General features: G+C 41.3%; 1 protein-coding gene across 6 annotated transcripts in view; it reads left to right on the forward strand.

The window, feature by feature from the left end:
- Positions 1 to 6,664: 6,664 nt before the first annotated feature.
- Positions 6,665 to 25,600, forward strand: part of LOC147342613 (tripartite motif-containing protein 64-like) — a 39,837-nt gene continuing 20,901 nt past the window's right edge. For 4 of the 6 annotated variants that reach the window (XR_015157364.1, XM_086383036.1, XM_086383040.1 and 1 more), the window contains exons 1-2: positions 6,665 to 6,789; positions 8,012 to 8,122. Coding sequence is in view for 3 of the 6 variants with exons in the window: in XM_086383036.1 (XP_086239162.1) it covers positions 6,770 to 6,789; positions 8,012 to 8,122 (131 nt within the window). In the remaining 3 variants the exon portion in view is untranslated. Of the gene's footprint in view, positions 6,790 to 8,009; positions 8,123 to 25,600 lie in introns of those variants that run through there. The other 2 variants (XM_086383037.1, XM_086383041.1) reach the window with 1 other exon arrangement.

The raw sequence follows: 25,600 nt of genomic DNA on the forward strand, positions 1-25,600 counted from the left end.
TAAATTGAACTTGAAACTGTCACTTCATATATTCTTATGTGCCTGAGAAGGAATGCTTTCTAGTGAACCATACTGCTTCTCCTTTCAAATGACCAAGGTACAATGAGCATTATACAGCAATTACAGTATTTACTAAGTATAACACTATATCACAGAGTTCTGTTTTTTTGTCATCTGAATTATTCTTTCAAATGTAAAGTGGTTTTGGCCTCTCCACTGCTAAGGAATATACCACTTTAGACTTACTATAATTCATTGTCAACATAAATACTGGTGGTCACCATCATGTGAAGCCGTATTTTCTGCTTCCATATCATTTTATGTAGGGTCTTCATCTTCCATTAGATTATATTGATTTCTTCAGTTCAGTTCAGTTCAGTTCAGTCGCTCAGTCATGCCCGACTCTTTGCGACCCCATGAACCACAGCACGCCAGGCCTCCTTGTCCATCACCAACTTTCGGAGTCTACCCAAACCCATGTCCATTGAGTAGGTGATGCCATCCAACCATCTCATACTCTGCCGTTCCCTTCTCCTCCTGCCCTCAATCTTTCCCAGCATCACGGTCTTTTCAAATGAGTCAGCTCTTTGCATCAGGTGGCCAAAGTATTGGAGTTTCAGCGTCAACATCAGTCCTTCCAATGAACACCCAAGACTGATCTGCTTTAGGACAGACTGGTTGGATCTCCTTGCAGCCCAAGGGATTCTCAAGAATCCTACAACACCACAGTTCAAAAGCATCAATTCTTTGGCGTTCAGCTTTCTTTGGAGTCCAACTGTCACATCCATACATGACTATGGGAAAAACCATAGCCTTGACCAGACAGAACATTGTGGACAAAGTAATGTCTCTGCGTTTTAATATGCTGTCTAGGTTGGTCATAACTTTCCTTCCAAGAACTAAGAGTCTTTTTATTTCTGGCTGCAAAAACCATCTGCAGTGATTTTAGAGCCCCCCAAAATAAAGTCAGCCACTGTTACCACTGTTTCCCCATCTATTTGCCATGAAGTGATGGGACTGGATGCCATGATCTTGGTTTTCTGAATATTTCACTTTAAGCCAACTTAAGAGGCTCTTTAGTTCTTCACTGTCTGCCATAAGTGTGGTGTCATCTGCATATCTGAGGTTATTGATATTTCTCCCGGCAATTTTGATTCCAGCTTGTGCTTCCTCCAGCCCAGCATTTCTCACGATGTACTCTGCATATAAGTTAAATAAGCAGGGTGATAATATACAGCCTTAACATACTCCTTTTCCTATTTGGAACCAGTCTGTTATTCCATGTCCAGTTCTAACTGCTGCTTCCTGACCTGAATACAAGTTTCTCAAGAGGCAGGTCAGGTGGTCTGGTATTCCCATCTCCTTCAGAATTTTCCAGTTTATTGTGATCTACACAGTCAAAGACTTTGGCATAGTCAATAAAGCAGAAATAGATGTTTTTTCTGAAACTCTCTTGCTTTTTTGAAGATCCAGTAGATGTTTGCAATTTGATTTCTGGTCCTCTGCCTTTTCTAAAACCAGCTTGAACATCTGGAAATTCACAGTTCACGTATTGCTGAAGCTTGGCTTGGATAATTTTGAGCATTACTTTACTTAGGAAAACTCAAAATCAACATTATCAAAAATATGCAGTAGTTATTTTTAAACTCAAAATAATGGAATTTTTTGACATACTGAACTAAGGGTGGAGAGTTGGTGAAGAGACTATAATGATTGTTCACCTTTTCAGAACATAGAGGAAATGTTTCATCAGAATCAATACTGATAGTGGTATCACTAGACAAGATGTCCTTACAGACCCCCAGAATCCAGCTGGAGGACTGTGCCACATCCAGCTCCTGGTAATGCCTCCCAGAAGTGAAGGCCTGAAATCCCCAGGACACAACCCATGTCCCACCCCAGGGCTGTCTGGACACACCGTGGTGGTCATCTTCAAACATCATGTGTCCATCATCAAGGCTCATATAGTGAGTGGTCATTGTCTGAGTCAGAACGTTGTCCATTGCAGAAAGAGCAAAATTGCAGTTAACCAGTGAGATTTCCATGTCTCTGAGAGGCATAAGCTCTCTACTCAGTAAATTTTTCCATTTTCTCTCCTTCAAGGAAGCATAAAACAAAGACAGCAAAGGGAGTTCAGGGTGACTCTTCTCTGAAGAATAAAAGTTATTACTATCTCTATGGCATACAGAAACACATCAAGTCATATAGAAAATTTTAAAAAAAAGAGCTATATAATGAACCATGTAAAGTCAGATTTAATGGCATTCTCTTGATAGTTTACTTCAGGAATCACTTAAAATATTGTTTTTTATTTATATTAGAAAGCTTTCTTTGTGTCCTTTGTATTTAATACGATGAAACATGTAGATCACATTTTGCTATCATGGGGATATTTATCTGGGTATATTCTCTACCCATTATATTTTGAAAGGTCCAAAAAATTAATAGAAATCATCGGTGAATAATTTGGAGGCTTCTAAGAAGGTGTTCAGGCTCAGTTCAGTTCAGTTCAGTCGCTCAGTCGTGTCCGACTCTTTGTGACCCCATGAATCGCAGCATGCCAGGCCTGCCTGTCCATCACCAACTCCCGGAGTTCACCCAGACTCACGTCCATCGAGTCAGTGATGCCATCCAGCCATCTCATCCTCTGTCATCCCCTTCTCCTCCTGCCTTAAATATTTCCCAGCATCAGGGTCTTTTCCAATGGGTCAGCTCTTCACATGAGGTGGCCAAAGTACTGGAGTTTCAGCTTCAGCATCACTCCAAAGAAATCGCAGGGCTGATCTCCTTCAGAATGGACTGGTTGGATCTCCTTGCAGTCCAAGGGACTCTCAAGAGTCTTCTCCAACACCCCAGTTCAAAAGCATCAATTCTTCAGCACTCAGCCTTCTTCACAGTCCAACTCTCACATCCATACATGACCACAGGAAAAACCATAGTCTTGACTAGACGGACCTTTGTTGGCAAAGTAATGTCTCTGCTTTTGAATATGCTATCTAGGTTGGTCATAACTTTCCTTTCAAGGAGTAAGCGTCTTTTAATTTCATGGCTGAAGTCACCATCTGCAGCGATTTTGGAGCCCCCAAAAATAAAGTCTGACACTGTTTCCACTGTTTCCCCATCTATTTCCCATGAAGTGATGGGACTGGATGCCATGATCTTTGTTTTCTGAATGTTGAGCTTTAAGCCAACTTTTTCAGTCTCCACTTTCACTTTCATCAAGAGGTTTTTTAGTTCCTCTTCACTTTCTGCCATAAGGGTGGTGTCATCTGCATATCTGAGGTTATTGATATTTCTCCCAGCAATCTTGATTCCAGACATTTCTCCAAAGAAAACGTACAGATGGCTAGCAAACACATGAAAAGATGCTCAACATCACTCATTATCAGAGAAATGCAAATCAAAACCACAATGAGCTACCATCTCAGGCCAGTCAGAATGGCTGCTATTAAAAAGTCTACAAACAATAAATGCTGGAGAGGGTGTTGAGAAAAAGGAACCCTCTTAAACTGTTGGTGGGAATGCAAACTAGTACACCCACTATGGAGAACAGTTTTTCCTTAAAAAACTGGAAATAGAACTACCATACAACCCAGCAATCCCACTGCTGGGCATACACACTGAGGAAACCAGAATTGAAAGAGATGCGTGTACCCCAATGTTCATCACAGCATTGTTTACAACAGCCAGGACACGGAAGCAACCTGGATGTCCATCAGCAGATGAATGGATAAGAAAGCTGTGTTACATGTATGCAATGGAATATTACTCAACTATTAAAAAGAATGCATTTGAATCAGTTCTAATGAGATGGATAAAACTGGAGCCTATTATACAGAGTGAAATAAGTTAGAAAGAAAATCACCAATACAGTATATTAACACATATATATGGAATTTAGAAAGATGATAATGATGACCCTATATGCAAGATAAGAAAAGAGACACAGATGGAGAGAACAGACTTTTGGACTCTGTGGGAGAAGGCGAGGATGGGCTGATTTGAAAGTATAGCATTGAAATATATATGTTATCATATTTGAAATAGATCGCCAGTCCAGGTTCAGTGCGTGAGACAGGGTGCTCAGGGCTGGTGCATTGAGATGACCCTGAGGGATGGGATGGGGAGGGAGGTGGAAAGGAGGATCAGGATGGGTAACACATGTACACCCATGGCTGATTCAGGATGGGTAACACATGTACACCCATGTACACCATGGTTTTTTATGGCAAAAACCAGCACAATATTGTAAAGTAATTAGCCTCCAATTAAAAAAAGATGCAGCTTTACATTGTAGAAGATCTATAAGAGGAACCAAGATCTTCATCTCTATGCAAACATTCCTGCACTGAGCTCCAGGCATGTGTTCAGATTGCTGGAGAAGAAAGATTGCACACTGAATCTACCCAAAGTCATAATTCTTATGTGTGGAAAAGGATATTCCTCAAGATCACCTTCCAAAGCTTTCTTCTTATATAGATGACTTCTAGGCAGGGTTGGTGTTTCTTGATGTTGAAGGTAGAGGTGTCTTGAGGTAGAGGTAGCAGCCTTGAATGCTCCTAAAGTTTCCCGCCTACTCAGATGAGTCTTTCAATTTCTCTGTCAGGTTTTCTTGTAAACTAGACACAAATTGTTGAGGAATAAATCAGAAACCTGACTGTTGCTTATGAAACCCGTATCTGAGGTCGTCCTTAGCTGAAAGAAATAAGTAATAGAGAGTTCCAGAAAAACATCTATTTCTGCTTTATTGACTATGCCAAAGCCTTTGACTGGTGTGGATCACAATAAACTGTGGAAAATTCTGAAAGAGATGGGAATACCAGACCACCTGACCTGCCTCTTAAGAAACCTATATATAGGTCAGGAAGCAACAGTTAGAACCGGACATGGAACAACAGACTCATTCCAAATAGTACATCAAGGCTGTATATTGTCACCCTGTTTATTTAACTTATATGCAAAGTACATCATGAGAAACGCTGGCCTGGAAGAAGCACAAGCTGGAATCAAGATTGCCGGGAGAAATATCAATAACCTCAGATATGCAGATGATACCACCCTTATGGCAGAAAGTGGAGAGGAATTAAAAAGCCTCTTGATGAAAGTGAAAGAGGAGAGTGAAAAGTTTGGCTTAAAGCTCAACATTCAGGAAACTAAGATCATGGCATCTGGTCCCATCACTTCATGGGAAATAGATGGGAAAACACTGGAAACAGTGTCAGACTTTATTTTGGGGGGCTCCAAAATCATTGCAGATGATGATTGCAGCAATGAAATTAAAAGATGCTTACTCCTTTGAAGGAAAGTTATGACCAACCTAGATAGTATATTTAAAAGCAGAGATATTACCTTGCCAACAAAGGTCCGTCTAGTCAAGGCTATGGTTTTTCCAGTGGTCATATATGGATGTGAGAGTTGGACCGTGAAGAAAGCTGAGGGCCGAAGAATTGGTGCTTTTGAACTGGGGTGTTGGAGAAGACTCTTGAGAGTCCCTTGGGCTGCAAGGAGATCCAACCAGTCTATCCTAAAGGAAATCAGTCCTGAATATTCATTGGAAGGACTGATGCTGAAGCTGAAACTGCAATACTTTGGCCACCTCATGCGAAGAGTTGACTCATTGGAAAAGACTCTGATGCTGGGAGGGATTGGGAGCAGCAGGAGAAGAGGACGACAGAGGATGATATGGCTGGATGGCATCACTGACTCGATGGACGTGAGTTTGAGTGAACTCCGGGAGTTGGTGATGGACAGGGAGGCCTGGCGTGCTATGATTCACGGGGTCACAAAGAGTCGGACGCGACTGAGTGGTTGAACTGAACTGAACTGAAGATATCTTCCCTAGAGGGGAAAAAGAAATGGGAATGTTATAGTAAACAAAGATTCTGTAGCGCTTCATTGGCTTCACTGTTGCCAGGGGAGAAGCTTTTCTTCCTGTTAGGTTCTGCTCTCTTTGGAGGACGTGAGGGCGCCCTCTCCTGGTTTCCTGCCTCTATATCATCGATAATAGGTTTTCACACCAAACTATAAACTGGGTTTTTAAGAAACATTCTCAAATTTCCTGAACTCTCATGGCAATAGCTTTTCACCCCAATGAAAAGAGAAAGTGTTAGTCTCTCAGTCATATCCGACTCTTTGCGACCCCGTGAACTGCAGCACGCCAGGCTTTCCTGTCTCTCACCATTTCCCGGAGTTTGCCCATGTTCATGTTCATTGAATTAGTGATGCTATTCGACCGTCTCATCCTCTGTCAAACTCTTCTCCTCCTGCCCTCAGTCTTTCCCAGCATCAGGGTCTTTGCCAATGAGTTGGCTCTTCATATCAGGTGGCTAAATTATTGGAGCTTCAGCACCAGTCCTTCCAGTGAATACTCAGAGTTGATTTCTTCCTTTTAGGACTGACTGGTTTGATCTCCTGTCCAAGGGACTCTCAAGAGTCTTCTCCAACACCACAGTTCAAAAGCATCAATTTAAAAGTTTAGATATAGAGACTTTTTTAAAAATTATTTCTTCATTTAAAAAATCTCAAAGACAAAACATCAAAAGCGTTTATTTTGCTCACAAATGCGCCATGTGGGCAAGGCATGGGAAGTAATAGCTGGTCTTGGCTCCACTCAGCTGAGGCAGCTTTAAGGCTGAGGTATATAGGTATCTGAAAGCTTGCTCACTCACACATCTCTCAGTTGCTCTCACTAGCCACTAAGACTTTAACCAGGGCTATCAACAGAAATACGGACACACAACCCTTTGTTTAACTTGGGCTTCTTTACAGCATGGTGGTTGTGTTCCAGCGGTGAGTATCCCAAGAGAGAGGAAAGCAAAAACTGTGTAATTTTTAGATCTAACCTTGGAGGCTTCATAGTATCATATCTGCTGTACTCTATAGCTCAAAGCATATACAACCCCTTCCGAGTTGAAAGGGAGAAAATGCACTCCTTGTCATGATTGTTGGTGTGACAAAGATTTAAAGAGATTTAAATACCAAAAATATTGCTGTGAATATTTTCAGAAAATGCAGTCTACCATAAATGTTCCTTTTTCCTCATCCCCATATAAGTAATAAAAATGACGTCCACAAAAATAGTAATCAAACATTATTTTAATGAACTGACAGTAGAAAGTACGTTTGTCTAGCTCAGATAATATGAAATAAATTATCTTATAATTGCTAAGTTATTAATCTGATATTTTAAGCTCCATGAGAGCAGGAGATGACTGTTTTGCTTAATCATTGTATCTCCAACACCTGGTGGGATTCTGGCGTTTATCAAATAAATGTTTAAATTTTCTAAGTAAAGGAATATATAAGTGAATAAACTTTATATTAAAAGTCACTACTTCCTATGTAACTCATTCCCACTATCTTTTACACATGTTTATATTTTAGAATCTTAATACCAACTTTTATATCAATATATGTTTTAGTGTGATCCACACAAATATAGTGATAATTCAAAGTTCTTGAGGATTATAATCTTGCCAAGGTGGGTGTACGGTCAGGCCACTCGTGATGGCTGTTCTCTGGTGCTTTGTCCATCCTCTGCCAGTCCAGTGCCTGCTTCAGCTGCACCTTACTTACAGGACTGACCTTCTATGTACTTGCCCCAGGCCCCAGCTAATGATTATTCTAACCTTTGGTGGTGATTCAGTCACTAAGTCGAGTCCGACTCTTGCGACCCCATGGAGTGTAGCTCACAAGGCTCCTCTGTCCATGGAATTTCCCAGGCAAGAATATTGGAGTTTGTTGCCATTTTTGTCTCCAGGGATCTACCTGGCCCAGGGATCAAACCCCCATCTCCTGCATTGCAGGTGGTCTCCTGCATTGCAGGCTGATTCTTTACTGCGAGCCACCAGGGAAGCCCATTCTAACCTTTAGATCAGAACATTTCCACCTGGAGGGCTTATCAAAGAGGCGGTGGTGGGCTTGGCCCTCTCTTGGTTTCCCTGGTAACTGATGAGCTAACCTGATGTCAATTTCCCCTATAACTGGCCACCGCCATCTCCCTCTCCCCCAGAATGAAGACTGCTGCCACCTCTTGCTGGCTGCCCAGGGCATGCTGTGGATGTTGCTCCAACACCTTGCTTATGTCAATGACGGCCGGCTGTTTCCTCAGTCTTGAATCTGGGCAAGTACAGGCCTGCAGAGTGCAGCCTGACTGGGGTTGGGGGGTGGGTGTCAATACCCAATAGTATTTTCCCTACTTAAGAAAAGAAACCAGCCATCTGAAATTAGAGCTATTTTTTAATATGTTTATTTGGCTGTGCCAGGTCTTAGCTGCGGCACATGGGATATTTGATCTTCACTGTGGCTGAGCAATCTTCTGTTACCACATATGGGATCTATTCCCTGACCAGGGATGGAACCTGGGCCCCCTGCACTGGGAGCTGGAGTCTTAGCCACAGGACCACCAGGGAAGTCCCAGAGCAAGTTTTAAAAAATCAGATACATTATCAAAGTTTGAACTGCTCTTTAAAAAAATTACCTACCTTCTTCCAGTGACTAAAATACACCCAGGAGTCAATTCAGTCACTGTGAAAACAAAATTCAAATCTTTTTGAAACATTACATGTATTTGTAATTTACTTCAAATATATGTAAATATAGAAGACTTAAGGAAACCTCAATTAGTCATGCACTCCTTTTATGGTCTCTGCACGAAGGCCTAATCTCTGTTGAGTGGGCCTCTATCCTTCTCTCTGTCCCTCACCTCAGTGGAAACATGGAAACTGACCAAACCTGATTTATAACGTAGGAAAAAATTTTCTGTGTTGTTGCTCATAAAATAGCTCATGCTTTGATTGCCTCACATGTTACATTGTATGTATTGGGGGACTTTCATGTCTGGACTACATTCATTAGTTGTAAGATTAGTGAATGGTTTACTTTGAAGTGCTGCATGGAGTTTCATTTGCTAATCAATGAATGCTTAATCTAGTTTCCTAAATCAAGGAGGCTTGTCAGTTTCAATTCCCTTCAATACTATTTCTTGCTAACAAGGATGAAATTACATTGCAGGGGAATGGGGAGGACCCTGTGATAAGCTTTAGGATGCTTTCCATTTTGAATGTGGAAGAGAATGTAGTCAGGTGAATTTCCTATAGCTCCTGCTGCTGCTGCTAAGTGCTTTAGTCATGTCCAACTCTTTGTGACTCCATGGATGGTAGCCTGCCAGGCTCCTCTGCCCATAGGATTCTCCAGGCAACAATACGGGAATGGGTTGCCATGTCCTCCTCCAGGGTATTTTCCCAACCCAGGGATCGAACCTGTGTCTCTGGCAGCTCCTGCATTACAGGCAGATTCTTCACCACTGTGCCCCCTGTGAAGCCCACTAAGCTCTCTCAAGGCCTATTGTCTCTGGAGTGACACAAATGCATACATATGGGTTAGTCTGAGAGTGACAGTGATAAAATATAACTTTGTAATCTACTTGTTAAATTTCTGATAAATTCTTGCCAGTACGGCTCTTAACAAAAGGGTAGTAGGGAAGATGAGAGCAAGGAGACCCTGCTCTGACTTGGTCTTTAATAAGGTTTGCACTGGGTCTCCTTGCCTTATTGCTGATTTTGGAGGCAATGCTTTCAGCTTTTTATTTTAAAGACTTATTCACTTATTGGCTGTGGTGGGTCTTTGTTGCTATACACAGGCTTCATTCTCTGGTTGTGGTGAGCAGGGGCTACTCTCTCTTTGCTCTGTGCAGGCGTCTCAATGACAGTGGCTTCTCTTGTCATGGACCATGGACTCTAGGTTCACGGGCTTCAGTAGTTGTAGCGCATGGCCTCAGTACTTGTGGCACACAAGCTTAGTTGCTCTTGAAGCATGTGGGATCTTCCTGGAATAGGGATCGAACTGCTGTTCCCTGTATACCAAGGCAGATTTCTAACCACTGGGTCACCAGAGAAGCCCTCGGTTTTTCACCATTGAGTATGATGTCAGCTGTTGATTTGTCATATATAGCTTCATTATGGTGAGGTAGGTTGCCTCTATGCCCACTTTCTGGAGAGTTTTTTTTTTTTTTTATCATAAATGGCTTTTGAATGTTATCAAAAGCTTTTTCTGTATCTACTGATATGATCATCTGGTTTTATTCATCAGTTTGTTAATGTGGTGTATCACACTGATTTGTGGATCCTGAAAACTTCTTGCATACATGGGATAAATCCCAGTTGATCATGAAGTATAATCCTTTTAATGTATTGTTGGATTTGGTTTGCTGATATTTTGTGGAGCATTTTTGCATAAAATTAACACTCCTGCACCATTGGTGGGAATGCAAATCTGTACAACCACTTTGGAGAACATAATGTAGGTTCCTTAACAAAACTGAAAATAGAGCCACCATTTGATGCTGCACTCCCATTCCTTGGGCACCTATCTGGAGAAAAACATAATCCAAAAAGATACACCCACCCCAGTTTTCATACTAGCACTATTCACAATAGTCAAAACACAGAGGCAACCTAAATATCCATCAACAGAGGAATGGATAAAGATGTGACTACATATGCACAATGGAATTTTACTCAGTCATGAAAAAATGAAATGTCATTTGCAGCAACATGGATAGACCTAGAAATTGTCACACTGAGTGAAGTAAGTCAGATAAAGATAAGTATGTGTCATCACTTATATGTCAAGTCTTAAAAAAAAAAAAACTGGTACAAATGAACATACTTACAAAACAGAAATAGTGTCACAGATTTAAAAAAACAAACAAACAACTATGGTTACCAAGAGCAAAGGGAAGGGGGACAACTTTGGAGATTGTGGTTAACATATACACACTGCTACTGCTAAGTCGCTTCAGTCGTGTCCAACTCTGTGCAACCCAATAGACAGCAGTCCACCAGGCTCCGCCATCTCTGGGATCCTCCAGGCAAGAACACTGGAGTGGGTTGCCATTTCCTTCTCCAATGCATGAAAGTGAAAAGCGAAAGGGAAGTCGCTCAGCCGTGTCTGACTCTTAACGACCCCATGGACTGCAGCCTACCAGGCTCCTCCATCCATGGGATTTTCCAGGCAAGAGCACTGGAGTGGGCTGCCATTGCCTTCTCCAATATACACACCAGTGTATATAAAACAGAAAGCTAATAAGGAGGTACTGCATAGCACTGGGAACTACTCTCTAGTGACCTACAGGAGGAAAGAATCTAAAAATGAGTGGGTATTTGTCTATGTATAAGTGATTCACTTTGCTATGCAGCAGAAATTAACAAATTATAAATCAGCTATACTGCAACAAGAACTAAATAAAAATAAATACCCAGAAAAGGTGTGTAGTATTTACATTTTATGCCAGAAGAAAATGTAAGCACTCCACATTTTTTCTATATATCTATATACAGAGAAAGAATGTTATAGCTCCTGCATATCACTGCCTGTAAATTATAGTGAGAACTAATAAGAAAGCATTTTATCTTTATTGTGTTATGATTCACATTTTGTAAAAATTCATCCATTGAAAGGAAAAAAATTTTAGTAAGTACACTAAATTGTATAAGCATTGCAAAAATCCAGTTTTAAAACATTCTCATTAACCCTCAAAAATTTCCTTCATCCTGTTTTCAGTCAATTCTCTCATTTACTACCAGCCCTAATTACCTCCAGCTGGCCTGATACCTGTATTTATACATTTGATTTTTTTATACATTTCATACAACTGGAATCAACATGTAATCTTTAGCCTCTTGCTTCTTTGTTAGCCTATTTCTGAGATTCATTCATGTTATACCATTTATCAGTACTTCATTCCTTTTTATTGTTAAATAATATACCATTGTAGAGATATACCACATTTTAATTCATTCACCATTTGGATATTGGAATGCTTCAAGTTTTGGACTATTTTGAATAATGCTACTATAACATTCATGTACAAGTTTTTGTGTGAATATATTTTTTCATTTATCATTGGTAGATTCTTAGGAGTAGAATTCCTGAACTACACAATGTTTATGTTTAACTTCTCAATATTATGTCAAATTGTTCTCAAAAGTGACTGAGGCAGTTTACATTCTCAGCAGCAATGTATGAGGGTTTCATTTTCTCCATATCCTTGTCAATACCTATTATCTGTCCCTTTGATTATAGTTATTTTGGTGAGTGGAAAATTATTTATAATTTACTAATTATCAGTGATGCTGAGCATCTTTTCATGTGCTTGTGGCCTTTTGTACATGAGTAGAATAATAAAGCATGGTAATTTGCAAAGAGAGGAATGAGGTGACATCATTGTTACTATTTTTAAAAGTAGTCAGTCATGATCTCTCCACCAAAAAGAAAGCATTTGGAGAGAAACCTGAAAGGAGTGGGGAAAAGCATTCCAGACAGAGGAAACAAGAAGTGCAAATGTCCTAGAGTGAGAGCAGTTTTCATACATTCTAAGTAAACCAAGAGGACAGAGGAGATGAAGCAAAGTGGCAGAGCGGTGATGGAAGGCAAGTAACAGAGATGGGCTGGCAGGAGTGCAGGTCTTATAGGGGTTTAAAATTAGGGATTTAAGACAAGACCCAGTTTCCCCCTCAGTCAGTCTATTCCGTCAGGAAGCATCCATAAGCCTCTTATCCTCCATCAGAGGGCACACAGAAAACTAACCAATCTAATCACATGGACCACAACCTTGTCTAATTCAATGAAACTGTGAGCCATGCTGAGTAGGGCCACCAAAGACAGATGGGTCATGGTGAAGAGTTCTGACAGAATGTGGTCCATTGGAGAAAGGAAAGGCAAACCACTTCAGTACTCTTGCCTTGAGAACCCCATGAACAGTATGAAAAGGCAAAAAGATAGGACACTGAAAGATGAACTCCCCAAGTTGGTAGGTGCCCAATATGTTACTGGAGACCAGTGGAGAAACAACTCAAGAAAGAAGGAAGAGATGGAGTCAAAGCAAAAACAACACCCAGTTGTGGATGTGACTGGTGATAGAAGCAAGCTTCAATTCTGTAAGAGCAATACTGCATAGGAACCTGGTATGATAGGCCCATGAATCAAAGCAAATTGGAAGTGGTCAAATAGGAGATGGCAAGAGTGAACGTCGACATTTTAGGAATCAGTGAATTAAAATGGACTGGAATGAGTGAATTTAACTCAGATGACCATTATATCTACTACTGTGGGAAAGAATGCCTTAGGAGAAATGAAGTAGCCATCATAGTCAGTAAAAGAGTCAGAAACACAGTTCAGTTCAGTTAAGTTGCTCGCTTGTGTCTGACTCTTAGTGACCCCATGAACCACAGCATGACGGGCCTCCCTATACATCAGTCATCCCCTTTTCCTCCTGCCCTCAATCTTTCCCAGCACCAGGGTCCTCTCAAATGATTCAGCTGTTCACATCAGGTGGCCAAAGTATTGGAGTTTCAGCTTCAGCATCAGTCCTTCCAAGGAATATTCAGAACTGATTTCCTTTAGGATGGACTGGTTGGATTTCCTTGCCATCCAAGGGACTCTCAAGAGTCTTCTCCAACACCATAGTTCAAAAGCATCAATTCTTCTGTGCTCAGCTTTCTTTATAGTCCAACTCTCACATCCATACATGGCCAAGAAAAAACCATAGTCGTGATGAGACGGACCTCTCTTCACAAAGTAATGTCTATGCTTTTCAATATGCTGTCTAGGTTGGTCATAACGTTCCTTCCAAGAAGTAAGCATCTTTTAATTTCATGGCTGCAGTCTCCATCTGCAGTGATTTTGGAGCCAAGAAAAATAAAGTCTGACAATGTTTCCACTGTTTCCCCACCTATTTCCCATGAAGTGATGGGACCAGATGCCATGATCTTAGTTTCCTAAATGTTGAGCTTTCAGCCAACTTTTTCATACTCCTCTTTCACTTTCATCAAGAGGCTCTTTAGTTCTTCTTCACTTTCTGCCATAAGGGTGGTGTCATCTGCATATCTGAGGTTATTGATATTTCTCCTGGCAAACTTGATTCCAGTTTGTGCTTCCTCCAGCCCCACATTTCTCATAATGTACTCTGCAGTACTTGGATGCAATCTCAAAAACAACTGTTCATTTCCAAGGCAAACCATTCAGTATCACATTAATCCAAGTCTATGCCCCGACCAGTATTGTTGAAGAAGCTGAACGGTTCCATGTACCTACAAGAACTTCTAGAACTAATACCCAAAAAAGATGTCCTTTTCATTATAGGGTACTGGAACACAAAAGTAGAAAGTAACACTTGGAGTAACAGGCAAATTTGGCATTGGAATACAGAATGAAGCAGAGCAAAGGCTAAAAGAATTTTGCCAAGAGAATGCACTGCTCCTAGCAAACACCCTCTTCCAACAACACAAGAGAAGACTCTACACATGGACATCACCAGATGGTCAACACCGAAATCAGATTGATTATATTCTTTGCAGCCAAAGATGGAGAAGCTCTATACAGTCAGCAAAAACAATACCAGAAGCTGACTGTGGCTTAGATCATGAACTTCTTATTGACAAATTCAAACTTGAAGAAAGTAGGGGAAATCACTAGACCATTCAGGTATGACCTAAATCAAAGCCCTTACAATTATACAGTCTAAGTGAGAAATAGATTTAAGGGACTAGATCTGATAGGCAGAGTGCCTGATGAACTATACATAGAGGTTCGTGACACTGTACAGGAAAAAGGGATCAAGAACATCCCCAAGAAAAAGAAATGCAAAAAAGCAAAATGGCTGTCTGAGGAGGCCTTACAAATAGCTGTGAAAAGAAGAGAAGAGAAAACCAAAGGAGAAAAGGAAAGATATACCCATTTGAATGCACAGTTCCAAAGAAGAGCAAGGAGAGATAAGAAAGCCTTCCTTAGTTATGAATGCAAAGAAATAGAGGAAAACAATAAAAGGGGAAAGACTAGAGATCTCTTCAAGAAAGTTAGAGATACCAAGGGAACATTTCATGTAAAGATTGGCTCAATAAAGGACATAAATGGTATGGACCTAAAAGAAGCAGAAGATATTAAGAAAAGGTGGCAAGAATACACAGAAGAACTGTACAAAAAATAACTTCATGACCCAGATAATCACCATGGTATGATCACTCATCTAGAGCCAAACATCATGGAATCTAAAGTCAAGTGAGCCTTAGGAAGCATCACTATGAACAAAGCTAGTGGAGGTGATGGAATTCCAGTTGAGCTATTTCAAATCCTGGAAGATGATGCTGTGAAAGTGCTGCACTCAATATCCCAGCAAATTTGGAAAACTCAGCAGTGGCCACAGGACTGGAAATGGTCAGTTTTCATTCCAGTCCCTAAGAAATGCAACACCAAAGTGCCGAGGACCAGCCCCGGCTGATCCAGGGTATTCGAAGGGGAGACGGCGTCGGCGACCTATTCAAATGGTAATTAGAGATATAAAGAGTAATAGAATGAGGATAGCTTAGTAGGAAAATTCAGTGGAGAAAAGAGGCTGAGTAGCTTGGTTTACGCGGAAAATCAATATAACCTGTGACACCAGGTTAGCTCTGACCACGGAGGCCACAGGAGCCCTCTCGAATAGTGGAAGGTGCCCCACCTTAGACACCTTCTCGAGTGGGTCTTAGAAGCCCAGGCAAATAAATGGCCACAGAGGACCTCCACGCTCCAGATGGAGACTCAGCTGGAAATTGAGAAAAAGAATGACATGGGGAGACCAAGCTTTGGTGAGCAAGGCCCGTAGCTTTATTTTCAACAGGGGTTTTTATACCCTAAGTTACACATAGAGGATAATAGGGGATGCAAAGTCAGCAGTCTTTGATCCTTATCAAAAACTAGGGTTTCTTTCCTGCAAATTTATCGTATACAAATGGTTTAGGTGATTTACATCATCTTCTGGCCAGAAGGCCTATTAACTTTATGACTCTTGACAAAGGTTTGTCAATCGTAAGACTTATTTTCTCTAAGAGCAATTATTTTAAGGTTTGGCGCCATCTTCCGAAAGTGTTAGATAAAATTGCATTCCTATAGGGCAAATGTGTAATGGGTTTACAACAAAGGAAAGAATTTATTACCTTAAGGGTCTAAAGTTGCTAGCACCAAGGCCACTACTTATTTTTTCTACATACCAACTATATTAATTAATACACATTCAAGGATACAGTACAGGGGATGTGGAAACTCGGCAGCAAGCATTGGCTCATCAATGAAATCTTTTACTAGTTTTATTCTGACAGTTTCTAACTCTCTGAGAGGCTCTAAGCTATTTGAATATCTTAAGCTTCCCGTGCCCCTCGAGGCTGGGAGACTGTAAACAATCGTACACATAGCTGTAGGAGTCCGGGTAAACTTGTCAGGCGAGTTAGAGAGCCATCTGAGGGGTTTGGCACTTCTAATGCCCAGGAACTTTATGAATTGGAGCTGTAAGTTAACTCTTTGTCAGAGAGAGCGAGATGGTGGTGGGGGACAGCCCCCAGTAAAGTCAGAGGTGAGAGCACAAAGCAATAAAGTAGGTAGACTCTGGTTTTTTGGGGGTAGATGCTCGATAATATCCAGGGGGACTCCTGAGGCTCGATCCCGCCTTTGCGTATGCCGAGCCTCCTTCTTCATGACCTTTGCCACGAGTGGAGTGCCTCTCGCTGGCTCCCAGCATCTGAGGTTATTGATATTTCTCCTGGTAATCTTGATTCCAGCTTGTGCTTCTTCCAGCCCAGCGTTTCTCATGATGTACTCTGCATAGAAGTTAAATAAGCAGGGTGACAATATACAGCCTTGACGTACTCCTTTTCCTATTTGGAACCAGTCTGTTGTTCCATGTCCAGTTCTAACTGTTGCTTCCTGACCTGCACACAGGTTTCTCAAGAGGCAGGTCAGGTGGCCTGGTATTCCCATCTCCTTCAGAATTTTCCACCATTTATTGTGATCCACAAAGTCAAAGGCTTTGGCATAGTCAATAAAGCAGAAATGGATGTTTTTCTGGAACTCTCTTGCTTTTTCGATGATCCAGTGGATGTTGGCAATTTGATCTCTGCTTTATCTAAAACCAGCTTGAACATTCAGAAGTTCACGGTTCACGTATTGCTGAAGCCTGGCTTGGAGAATTTTTTTTAATATAAATTTATTTATTTTAATTGGAGGTTAATTACTTTACAATATTGTATTGGTTTTGCCACATATCAACATGAATCCGCCACGGGTGTACACATGTTCCCCATCCTGAACCCCCCTCCCTCCTCCATCCACATACCATCCCTCGGGGTCATCCCAGTGCACCAGCCCCAAGCATCCAGTATCATGCATCGAACCTGAACTGGTGATTCATTTTTGAGCATTACTTTACTAGCATGTGAGATAAGTGCAGTTGTGCGGTAGTTTGAGCATTCTTTGGCATTGGCTTTCTTTGGGATTAGAATGAAAACTGATCTTTTCCAGTCCTGTGGCCACTGCTGAGTTTTCCAAATTTGCTGACATATTGAGTGCAGCACTTTCACAGCATCATCTTTTAGGATTTGAAATAGCTCAACTGGAATTCCATCACCTCCACTAGCTTTGTTCATAGTGATGCTTCCTAAGGCCCACTTGACTTCACATTCCAGGATGTCTGGCTCTAGCTGAGTGTGAGTGATCACACCATAGTGATTGTCTGGGACATGAAGATCTTTTTTTTTTTTTGGATACAGTTCTCCTGTGTATTCTTGCCACTTCTTCTTAATATCTTCTGTTTCTTATTACATGTAGCCAATAACAGATGGAAAAAAGTGAAATATGTTACCTTTAAAATTCATAAGATAAAGAAATTCTCTATCACAGATAATTAAATATTTATATATATATATATATATATATATATATATATATATATATATATATACACATATTAACAGAATAACACTGACAGAGAAAATAAGACTGGGTACCTTGGAAATTTCAGATATTTTAATGGAGAGACCTCAAGACACAGGAATCTTGAAAGTTCACTTACCAGAATAGACTGTAAAGTTTTTTGCAGTGTAAAATAAAGAATACAGAAGAAAAAGAAAATCATATTTAAAATTTTTTTTAAGTTGATAAAATCTTGAAAGTTTCAATATAATAGTACATTACTACAATATGATTTATATAATTCATAAACACCACATGATCCAGCAAATCCACTTCTACTTTTTGAAGAAAACAAAAAGACCAGCTGGAAAAAGATAACACATACTGCAATGTTCATTGTAGTGAATTTGATTTCCCGTGTCTCTTTACCAGAAATTAGTCTGGGCTTTTTCCTCTCCTCCTGTGTTGCAGAAGTCTGTCTTGAAGGAGTCAATGGGTAATAAATTGCTACTTATGTTTTTAAGATTCCAATTCAGGGCTTCCCTGGTGGGGCTCAGTGGTAAAAATAATCTACCTGCCAATGCAGGAGAGACGTGTTTGATCCCTGATTCAGGAAGATCTCACATGCCCTGGAGGAGCTAAACCTGAGCATCATAGCTATTGAGTCTGTGGTCTGGAGCCTGGGAGCTGCAACTACGGAGCCCACACATCATAGCTACTGAAGCCAGAGCATCCTAGAGCCTGGGCTCCACAGCCAGAGAAGCCAGGGCAATGAGAAGCTCAAGCACAGAAACTAGAGTTGCCCTGCTTGATGTATCTAGAGAAAAGCCCGCTCAGCAACAAAGATCCAGTTCAGCCAAAAATAAATAAATTAATAAAATTATTCAAATGGATAAATTTACTCTAGTGCACAGGCTAATTTTCCCCAGGTAGTATTAAATGAAAGGCAGGTCTGGCTGCTCACCACTTGAAAGGCAATACTCCAGAGGCAAGGCTGTTGAAAGGAAAGATTGCTTTACTTTGGAGACCAGCAACTGCCGGAGTAATCCTGTATGTCCAAAGGCCCATTCCCCATTGACAGTCTGTAAGCAAGAACTTTTACATGGGGAGTTCCAGGGGTATATAGAAGAAAGGAGGGGACTCCATGGAGAAACAGCACACAGGTCACTCTAATGGCAGAGAGTGAAGAGGAACTAAGAGCCTCTTAAGAGTTCTAAGAAGATGAAAAAGGAGAGTGAAAAAGCTGGCTTAAAACTCAACATTCAAAAGAGAAAGGTCATGGCATCTGGTCCCATCACTTCAGGGCAAATAGAAGGGGGAAAAGTGGAAGCAGTGACAGATTTTATTTTCTTGGGCTCTGACATCACTGTGGACAGTGACTGCAGCTATGAAATTAAAAGATGCTTGCTCCTAGGAAGAACAGCTATGACAAACCTAGATAGAGTATTAAAAAGCAGAGACATCACTTTGCCAACTAAGGCCCATGTAGTCAAAGTGATGGTTTTCCCAGTAGTTATGTACAAACATAAGAAGGCGAGCATGCTAACTTGCTTCAGTTGTATCTGACTCTTTGTGACCCTATGGACTATGCAGCCCGCCAGGCTCCTCTGTCCATGGGATTCTCCAGGTAAGAATACTGGAGTAGGTCATTTCCTCCTTCAGGGGATCTTCCCAACCCAAGGATTGAACTTGCATCCCTTACACTTCCTGCATTGACAGGCAGGTTGTTTCCCACTAGTGCTACCTGGGAAGCCCCACAAATGTGAGAGTTGGACCATAAAGCAGGCTGAGTGCTGAAAAGTTGATGATTTCAAATTGTGGTGCTGGAGAAGATTCTTGAGAGTCCCTTGGACAGCAAGGAGATCCAACCAGTCCATCCTAAAGGAAATCAGTCCTGAATATTTATTGGATGGACTGATGTTGAAGTTGAAACTCCAATACTTTGGCCACGTGATGCGAAGAACTGAGTCATTTGAAAAGACCCTGATGCTGGGAAAGATTGAAGGTGGGAGGAGAAGGGGATGACAGAGGATGAAATGGATGGATGACATCACCGACTCAATGGACATGAGTTTAAGTAAACTTCGGTAATTGGTGATGGACAGGCAGGCCTGGTGTGCTGCAGTCCATGGGGTCGAAAAGAGTTGGACATGAATGAGCGACTGAACTGAACTGATGCTGAAGTTGAAGCTCCAATACTTCGGCCATCTAATGCAAAAAGCCAACTCTTTGGAAAAGACCCTGATACTGGGAAAGATTGAAAGCAAAAGGGGAAAGAAGCAGCAGAGGATGAGATGGTTAGATAGCATCACCTACTCAATGGACATGAATTTGAGCAAACTCTGGGAGATAGTAGAGGACAGAGGAGCCTGGTGTGCTACAGTCCATGGGGTTGCCAAGAATTGGACACAACTTAGTGAATGAACAACAACAACATGTCATGGACAGTATGGTAATCAGGCAGTTAACTTCTTCCATCAAGTGGGAATTTTAGTTTCTACAAAACCGCTCAAAGCATATGGCTCAGAATATTATTTATAGTCCCTGAAGAGGAACTAAAGGTCCTTCACTTTGCTTAATCACTAAACTATTATTATTTCATCTTGTTTCATTGTTTTTCCTTTGTTTCTGGATTTTCTCACTTCTTTGATTAAATTCATATTTTGATTAAAAATTTTTCTAGAGACAAGAGGATGTTCAAGCTGGTTTTAGAATAGGCAGAGGAACCATCAAATTGCCAACATCTGCTGGATCATCGAAAAAGCAAGAGAGTTCCAGAAAAACATCCATTTCTGTTTTATTGACTATGCCAAAGCCTTTGACTGTGAGGATCACAATAAACGTGGGAAATTCTGACGGAGATGGGAATGCCAGACCACCTGACCTGCCTCTTGAGAAATTTGTATGCAGGTCAGGAAGCAACAGTTAGAACTGGACATGGAAAAACAGACTGATTCCAAATAGGAAAAGGAGTATGTCAAGGCTGTATATTGTCACCCTGTTTATTTAACTTATATGCAGAGTACATCATGAGAAATGCTGGACTGGAAGAAACACAAGCTGGAATCAAGATTTCCAGGAGAAATATCAATAACCTCAGATATGCAGATGACACCACCTTTATGGCAGAAAGTGAAGAGGAACTAAAAAGCCTCTTGATGAAAGTGAAAGAGGAGAGGGAAAAAGTTGGCTTAAAGATCAACGTTCAGAAAACAAAGATCATGGCATTTGGTCCCATCACTTCATGGCAAATAGATAGGGAAACAGTGTCAGACTTTATTTTTGGGGGGCTCCAAAATCACTGCAGATGGTGACTGCAGCCATGAAATTAAAAGACGCTTACTCCTTGGAAAGAAAGTTATGACCAACCTAGATAGCATATTGAAAAGCAGAGACATTACTTTGCCAACAAAGGTCTGTCTAGTCAAGGCTATGGTTTTTCCAGTGGTCATGTATGGATGTGAGAGTTGGACTGTGAAGAAAGCTGAGCACTGAAGAATTGATGCTTTTGAACTGTGGTTTTGAGAGTCCCTTGGACTGCAAGGAGATCCAACCAGTCCATTCTGAAGGAGATCAGCCCTGGGATTTCTTTGGAAGGAATGATGCTAAAGCTGAAACTCCAGTACTTTTGCCACATCATGCGAAGAGCTGACTCATTGGAAAAGACTTTGATGCTGGGAGGTATTGAGGGCAGGAGGAGAAGGGGATGACAGAGGATGAGATGGCTGGATGGCATCACCAACTCAATGGACGTGAGTCTGAGTGAACTCTGGGAGTTGGTGATGGACAGGGAAGCCTGGCATGCTGTGATTCATGGGGTCGCAAAGAGTTGAACACGATTGAGCGACTGAACTGAACTGAACTGAGAGATAAAAGGCAGGCTAAGGACATTGGAGGCAGGAGAAAGGAGCGTAGGGTCCTGCTCTGTTTCAGTAACAGGTGAGAAAGGCAAGAACCTCTGAAAGTCAGGCCAGTGGAAGCAGACAAAAGAAAAATTAGAAAGATACTCTAAGAATGATGCAAATTTATCTGGTGTTTGTGCATGAGAAAAAGGTTTGATGAAACATTTTCAGGTGAATATGTATGACATTCATAAACACTATGATGAAACATAAAGAGAAGCTCTTTTTAAATTTTTTAATTTCTTTATTTTTTTAATATAAATTTATTTATTTTAACTGGAGGCTAATTACTTTACAATATTGTAGGGGTTTTTAAGAGCCTTACATTGACATGAATCAGCCATGGGTGCACATCTGTTCCCCATCCTGAGGAATCTCTGCAGGAATGAGTCAGCGCTGCTCTCCATGTACCAGTCTGTGAACCCAGAATTCAATCCAGGAGCCATCACTGGACTGAGGGACAGACTCAACCATTTCCAAGACAATGTAGCCCATTGGTGAAACCACACATCCCCATCCTCTGAACATGGTTTTGCATTGGCAATCTTTTTTTTTTTTTTAACTTTACAAGTTGTATTAGTTTTGCCAAATATCAATATGAATCCGCCACAGGTATACATGTGTTCCCCATCCTGAACCCTCCTCCCTCCTCCCTCCCCATACCATCCCTCTGGGTCGTCCCAGTGCACTAGCCCCAAGCATCCAGTATTGTGCATCGAACCTGGACTGGCAACTCGTTTCATACATGATATTATACATGTTTCAATGCCATTCTCCCAAATCTTCCCCCCCTCTCCCTCTCCCACAGAGTCCATAAGACTGTTCTATACATCAGTGTCTCTTTTGCTGTCTCGTACACAGGGTTATTGTTACCATCTTTCTAAATTCCATATATATGCATTAGTATACTGTATTGGTGTTTTTCTTTCTGGCTTACTTCACTCTGTATAATAAGCTCCAGTTTCATCCACCTCATTAGTACTGGTTCAAATGTATTCTTTTTAATGGCTGAGTAATACTCCATTGTGTATATGTACCACAGCTTTCTTATCCATTCATCTGCTGATGGACATCTAGGTTGCTTCCATGTCCTGGCTATTATAAACAGTGCTGCGATGATAACCATTGTGTTCAGTTCAGTTCTGTTCTGTTCAGTCACTCTGATGCGCTTCCCTGGTACCTCAAATGGTAAAGAATCTGCCTGCAATTCTGGAGACCTGGGTTCGATCCCTGGGTTGGGAAGATCCCCTGGAGGAGGGCATGGCAACCCACTCCACTATTCTTGCTGGCAGAATCCACATGGACACAGGAGCCTGCCAGGCTACAGTCCCATGGGGTCTCAAAGAGTGGGACACAACTGATCAACTAAGCACAGCAAACAGTAACACGGATAAGGTACTTCACATTTTAAAAAATTTCCCCTAAACATTTCTCAGTAAGTAATTTTGTTACAATGAACACTACAGTTGATATACAAATAACTAAGTATGCAAAGCAATTTTTATGAACAAGAAAATAATACAAGTTGGTGACTGAAAAAAAACTATGTAGAGCCAAACCTGGAGGACAACTGGAAGAGAAGGGAAAACCAGACCTCCTACGTGACAGGGAGTGAAAGGCAGAAAATCACTAGTAGGGAATCTCTTCTAAGGAGGTGCATTTAAGTTTTTCTTTTCAGTGTAAATTTTCTCAACTACCATCTCATAATAATCCTGACAATGTTATCACCAGATATTTCAGTCTAAGAATAGTCACTTTCTCCCCCAAACCAAAGACGCAGTGGAGGTAACTCATATTACTAAGGACTTGCAGCAATGCACAGGTCATGAACTTCCTTGTGGCCTGAAAAGCAACCAGAGAGAAATAACCATGATCCCCCTTCCCCTTTATAATCTCAGAGTTTTGAGGAATTGTCTACTGGGGTTAGATATAATTTCTTCAGCAGATATGCTGGTAGTACCTGAATCTGATATTTTTTCCAGACAGAACTGTCCAGAAAGTCTTTGTTTTTTGGTTTTTAGTGTTTCTTTTTTTTTAATCTAGGAGAATTCTACACCAGATCAGATCAGATCAGTCACTAAGTCATGTCCGACTCTTTGCAACCCCATGAATCGCAACACGCCAGGCCTCCCTGTACATCACCAACTCCTGGAGTTCACTCAGACTCACGTCCATCGAGTCAGTGATGCCATCCAGCCATCTCATCCTCTGTCGTCCCCCTCTCCTCCTGCCCCCAATCCCTCCCAGCATGAGTCAACTCTTCGCATGAGGTGGCCAAAGTACTGGAGTTTCAGCTTTAACGTCATTCCTTCCAAAGAAATCCCAGGGCTGATCTCCTTCAGAATGGACTGGTTGGATCTCCTTGCAGTCCAAGGGACTCTCAAGAGTCTTCTCCAAAACCACAGTTCAAAAGCATCAATTCTTCAGTGCTCAGCTTTCTTCACAGTCCAACTCTCACATCCATACATGACCACAGGAAAAACCATAGCCTTGACTAGACAGACCTTTGTTGGCAAAGTAATGTCTCTGCTTTTCAATATGCTATCTAGGTTGGTCATAACTTTCCTTCCAAGGAGTAAGCGTCTTTTAATTTCATGGCTGCAGTCACCATCTGCAGTGATTTTGGAGCCCAGAAAAATAAAGTCTGACATCCTTTCCACTGTTTCCCCATCTATTTCCAATGAAGGGATGGGACCGGAGGCCATGGTCTTCGTTTTCTGAACGTTGAGCTTTAAGCCCACTTTTTCACTCTCCACTTGCACTTTCATCAAGAGGCTTTTTAGTTCCCCTTCACTTTCTGCCATAAGGGTGGTGTCATCTGCATATCTGAGGTTATTGATATTTCTCCTGGCAATCTTTATTCCAGCTTGTGTTTCTTCCAGTCCAGTGTTTCTCATGATGTACTCTGCACAGAAGTTAAATAAGCAGGGTGACAATATACAGCCTTGACATACTCCTTTTCCTATTTGGAACCAGTCTGTTGTTCCATGTCCAGTTCTAACTGTTGCTTCCTGACCTGCATATAGGTTTCTCAAGAGGCAGGTCAGGTGGCCTGGTATTCCCATCTCTTTCAGAATTTTCCACAGTTTATTGTGATCCACACAGTCAAAGGCTTTGGCATAGTCAATAAAGCAGAAATAGATGCTTTTCTGGAACTCTCTTGCTTTTTCCATGATCCAGCGGATGTTGGCAATTTGATCTCTGGTTCCTCTGCCTTTTCTAAAACCAGCTTAAACATCAGGAAGTTCACAGTTCACATATTGCTGAAGCCTGGCTTGAAGAATTTTGAGCATTACTTTACTAGCATGTGAGATGAGTGCAATTGTGCGGTAGTTTGAGCATTCTTTGGCATTGCCTTTCTTAGGGACTGGAATGAAAACTGACCTTTTCCAGTCCTGTAGCCACTGCTGAGTTTTCCAAATTTGCTGGCATATTGAGTGCAGCACTTTCATAGCATCATCTTTGAGGATTTGGAATAGCTCAACTGGAATTCCATCACCTCCACTAGCTTTGCTCGTAGTGATGCTTTCTAAGGCCCACTTGACTTCACATTCCAGGATGTCTGGCTCTAGGTCAGTGATCACACCATCGTGATTATCTGGGTCGTGAAGATCTTTTTTGTACAGTTCTTCCGTGTATTCTTACCGTCTCTTCTTAATATCTTCTGCTTCTGTTAGGTCCATACCATTTCTGTCCTTTATCGAGCTCATCTTTGCATGAAATGTTCCCTTGGTATCTCTGATTTTCTTGAAGAGATCTCTAGTCTTTCCCGTTCTGTTGTTTTCCTTTATTTCTTTGCATTGCTCACTGAAGAAGGCTTTCTTATCTCTTCTTGCTATTCTTTGGAACTCTGCATTCAGATGTTTATGTCTTTCCTTTTCTCCTTTGCTTTTCACTTCTCTTCTTTTCACAGCTATTTGTAAGGCCTCCCCAGACAGCCATTTTGCTTTTTTGCATTTCTTTTCCATGGGGATGGTCTT

This window comes from Bos grunniens, chromosome 29, assembly GCF_055505025.1.
Source record: "Bos grunniens cultivar Pamir isolate PY7600 chromosome 29, Bosgru_T2T1.0, whole genome shotgun sequence".
Taxonomy (NCBI): Eukaryota; Metazoa; Chordata; class Mammalia; order Artiodactyla; family Bovidae; genus Bos; species Bos grunniens.